Genomic DNA, 4,624 nt, shown 5'->3' with positions numbered 1-4,624 from the left:
TAAACAGAACCAGGAGATCATTGTACAAGACAACACAAGATTAGATGATCAGTTCTGATGGACGCGGCTCTTTCCAACAATGAGGTGATTCAGGCCAATTCTAACTGTGATGGAGAGAGCCATCTGCACCCAGAGAGAATTGTGGGAAGTGAGTCTAGATCACAACAGAGCAGTTTCACTTTTTTTGTTGCTGTTCGCTTGCGATTTATTTTCTTTCTCATTTTTTTTCCTTTTTGATTTTTTTTTTTTTTTTGCAGCAAGAGAATTGTATAAATTTGTGTACATTTATTGGATTTAACATATATTTTAACATGTTTAATATGGATTGGATTTCTTGCCATTTGGGAGAGGGGGTGGGGGGAAGGAGGGGAAAATTTGGAACAGAAGGTTTTGCAAGGGTCAATGTTGAAAAATTATCCTTGTATATGTTTTGAAAATAAAAAACTTTAATAAAAATTGATTATATACCTATGTCAAATGGCTTATCTTTTCAATAAGGAAGATGAGGAAGGGAAAGAATTTAGGATTCAAAATTTGAAATATATATATGTATTTAAATTGTTTTCATATGTAATTGAGGGAAAATAAACGATTAAATAAGATTAAAAAAGGAAATATGGTTGTACAATTTTTTTTGAAGAACAAACTCATGGATCCCAGATTAGGAACTTGTGAAAATGCATGAGAATACATAGACTGAGGCTCCAGAAAAAGCTGGTCCTCCTCAGGAAATGGGAGCAGAAATGTGGGGTAGCAATGGCCTTGGAAAATCCTTCTGTCCCCAAATATCTTCCCAATAAATGTTTGAAATTCTGTTATCAATGACTTTGGGAGTTGGGGGTACAGTGGATAGGGCACTGGGACTGGGTTCTGAGTTCAAGTCCAGTCTCAGACACTTAGGAGCTGTGTGATCCTGCACAAGTCACTTACTCTGCCTCAGTTACCTCATCTGTAGCTGAAGAAGGAAATGGCCAACCGCTCCTGTATATTTGCCAAGAAAACCCCAAATGAGATCATGAAGAGGGGGGGTGATTTCAGTCCTTTGGGGTCATAATTGCTTTCTTCAGAATTCTCTTCTAAAATCCAACCACCAGAGAAGCGAGGGATTCTTGAGACATATTTTTGCATCGTTTTGCTAACTAGACTTATCTGATACACAGTTCCCACTCCACAAAGGGGGGGTGAAGGTTGAAAAAAGGGAAGAGAAACATCAATAGTGATTCTCTCCCCCCACCCAAAAGAAAAGTGAAAAAAGCCCTTTTTAAAAACACACAGAAGAAAACAGGAGATTCAGAAGGAAACACAGACAAGAAGGATAGCTTTGAAACTTTGTTGGATTTATTGTAGAATTTTTGAAAAGAGATGAAAGTTATTCAAAATGGAGGCGTATGGTTTCACACGCAATCGCCTTTTTCCTTTCTTTATTTCGTGTGTATATTGGGGGGGAGGGTCCTAAATCTACAGGAGTGGTTCCAAGATGGCCTGGCTGGATACGGTCAGAGGTCTGACCCACCTTTACCAAGATTAGGGGAGAAGGGAGGAAAGGGGGTACCGGCTACCACTGGGAGGAAGAGGAGGAAAGATGGGGGGGCCTGGCAGGAACTGGTATTGTTTAAGCCGGGGGAGGTTCCTCCAGTCTCCCAACCCTTTTTCTGGGAGAGAGCGACCCCTCAACTCAAATCAAGGGAGAAGGGCACAATCTCCCCATGATGTCACTCTCGGGGGTCCCTAACTTTTCTAAAAGTGACACGTTTCAATATAAACTTATGCAATAACCCCCCTCCCCCTGCACACAATGTAGACCAACAGGCTCTGTTTATTTCCAAACCAGAGTTTGATTCCACTTGAATACCTAATGTAAAAGGCAATGCAATGGAAGCAAATGCTGGTTACCCAAGACCCTTTATGATGCAACAGGCAGAAGCATGGAGTCGGGCCCAGGCAATGGGTGGTTTGGAGGGAGGGGGTGCCAAGATGTTTCCTCTATCCTATGGGCCATCTGGTGATCATTAAAACTGTCAATAAATTAAAAGCAACAACTCGTCAGGAAAATTCCAGCCGAAACCACCAAAAGTTCTTTTTTTTTCTCTTAAGTGTGGGAAAAACTAACAAAATTGGAATTTTCAGCTTTTATCCGGGCTGGGACATTAAATAGGATAACTTTAACCTCATTTCCACTTTTTAAATGATTATTTTTGGTTCTTTTCCGATGAGCCCCATGACAGTGGGAAGACTTTTCTCTCCACCTCCTGTAGAAGCTTCCTTATCCCTTTCACCTTTGCCACTAAGTACTTCCAGAGGAGACACCGGGGGCTTTCTCCCCCTGCCTAGTCTTTCTCCTCACCATGGGTGATGACATAGCACAGGTTCTTGTAATCGAGATTACCGCGCACATCTGGAGGGAAAGCTGTAAACATCTGTTTGATCTGGAAAATAAATGCGAGAAACAGGCGTCCAGGGGGTGGGGAGGGGGAAGGGGGACCCCAAATCCCCTCCAGCTGGCCTCCTGTCGGACAAAGACGTGCCTTGTCCGGTCTCACTCGAGCGGGAGTTCTGTTCGGGACCCCTGCCCAAATTCACTGACCCCTCCAGGCCTTTGCTGAGCTCCGGAGAGCCGCCAGCTCTCCTCCCCGCGTGGGTCCGAACAGCCTTCCTTGGGGAGCCACAGAACATGGCAGCATCCACGGAGCGGGGACCTCTGAGGTCACTCGGGCCAGTCGATACCCATTAGTGAAGTTTTCCATTTTCCATCACCATTTTCCCAACCCACACCATGTGGGAGGAAGGAACGTGCAGAATTCTTTAGAAAACGTATATTTGGGCAACTGAGACAATAGCCCTCATTTCTTCCAGAGTCACCCATCAGTGACCAAAAAAAAGAGTCCCGACCCTCAAGAAGCTCAGAACCTGGTTTTTCAGGCCAAACCTGTGATTTCTTCGGTATAAGCAATCCAGGGGATAAGTGGAGAGAGCGCTGCAGTCGGGAAGACTTGAGTTCAAATGCCTCCTCAGACCCTTACTCAGTGGCTTTGGGCAAGTCACTTAATCTCTCAGTTGGTCTCAGTTTCCTCAACTGTAAAATGGGGGTGATGATGGCACCCAACTCTCACCGGGTTCTTGTGATAATCAAATGACTTAATATCTGCCAAAAACAATCAGTGCAGTGTCTGGCACATAGTAGGTGCTTAGGACAGTGTCTGACACATAGTAAGTGCTGTATAAATGCTTATTCCTTTCCGATCTGTCCTAGTGAAGAAACTCCCTCTACTGACTTGGACTCAGGGCCTGAAATCCCTGAGAGGGAAAATGATGTGTCCAGAGTGACTCCATCAAGACTTGGAGCAGAGCTCTTTCCACGATCTCATGGTTGTCTGACTGCAGTTTAGAAGGGAAATTAATAATAATTCATTTACTGAGCATTTTTCCCTGAGGCAATTGAGGTTAAGTGACTTGCCCAGGGTCACACAGCCAGGCTGTATTAAGTACCTGAGGTAGGATTTGAACTCAGGTCCTCCTGACTTCAGGGCTGGTGCTCTAGCTGCCCCTTCCCGAGCTTTTTACAAAACCCTTTCTTCACAACAATCCTATAGGAAAAGATGGTAAATAGGAACACTGACCTTCCCCTACATGGATACAGAAGAGGTTTATGTTTTTGTCAGGATGGGAAACTCCTGGTTTCAACAATCAATTGACTGTGAGCTCACTTTGAAGGAAAGTCCTTATGACCTCTTGAGGTCATTAAGTCCATCCCCCTGCCTCCGGGGAGGATTGCAACTTGTGTGTAAAATGACCAAATCCCAAGGGGGAAAAAAATGACCTTACCTCTTCCTCACTGAACCGATCTGCCTGTGTCATGAGTTTTTCTTTGATGCTGTTAAATAAAAAACAAAGCAAATTACTTCATTTCGTGACAGAAAACAATGTGTTCCCAGGAACGTGGCCAGGTCCCTTCTCTGAGCCTCAGTTTCTCCTTCCACAAAACAAGCCGGCTGTTCCCTAAGCTGCCTCCCAGGCCTCGAGCTGGAGGGATGGTTCCAGACGTGGCCGGAGACCCCCCACGGCTTCTCCCCCCAGTGAGGACACTGGCCACGTTTAGAAACAGCATCAGGGATTTATCTCTTTCCTTCCCATGTTGTTTATTACTGAAGTTATTTGCCTTGAAACAGAATATTGTTTTCTCCAGCTAGCTGGCTTCTGCTTTTTATTCCCCAGGGTAACAAGCTACAGATGATGGTTTCTCCCAGTTGGTGACGGCTCTTTCTTCCCCTGCAGCCTCCCATTGTTCCACCTTTCCCTCCATCTGGAAAATCTGCAATTGTCATGAATCATTAGAAGTCAGAGCTGATGGGGACTTTCGCTGTACAGATGGGGAAACTGAGGTAGAAGGGGTAAGTGTCTTCATCAAAGTCACACAAAAAACTAATACAAGAATCAGAATTAGATGTCCTGCCCCCAATCTCCTGCTCAGTGCTTTTGGGCAGGTCCTTAAGGACCTTCCAAAGAATTCTCCCTCGATTATCAGCCTTCAGAGATGCCCCTGGTTGGAAGGAAGGCTACGGGGATGAGGCAGCAGCCTCCCCCTGCAAGGTCAGATCTAAAAAGTGAGAAATAATAGCTCAGCAGA

At 44.8% G+C, this 4,624-nt stretch overlaps 1 protein-coding gene across 4 annotated transcripts in view; it reads right to left on the bottom strand.

The window, feature by feature from the left end:
• Positions 1–1,318: 1,318 nt before the first annotated feature.
• MYL10 (myosin light chain 10) overlaps positions 1,319–4,624 on the bottom strand; it is a 153,163-nt gene continuing 149,857 nt past the window's right edge. For all 4 annotated transcript variants that reach the window (XM_074264165.1, XM_074264163.1, XM_074264164.1 and 1 more), the window contains exons 6-7: positions 3,823–3,871; positions 1,319–2,426 (exon numbers count right to left, since the gene is read on the bottom strand). In XM_074264165.1, coding sequence (XP_074120266.1) covers positions 2,328–2,426; positions 3,823–3,871 — 148 coding nt within the window. In that variant the 3' untranslated portion in view covers positions 1,319–2,327. The remainder of the gene's footprint in view (positions 2,427–3,822; positions 3,872–4,624) is intronic.

The sequence above is a fragment of the Sminthopsis crassicaudata genome, chromosome 4 (genome assembly GCF_048593235.1).
Source record: "Sminthopsis crassicaudata isolate SCR6 chromosome 4, ASM4859323v1, whole genome shotgun sequence".
Classification (NCBI taxonomy): Eukaryota; Metazoa; Chordata; class Mammalia; order Dasyuromorphia; family Dasyuridae; genus Sminthopsis; species Sminthopsis crassicaudata.
The sequence above is the reverse complement of the archived record's forward strand: the minus strand, read 5'-3'. Positions and strand labels throughout refer to the sequence as shown.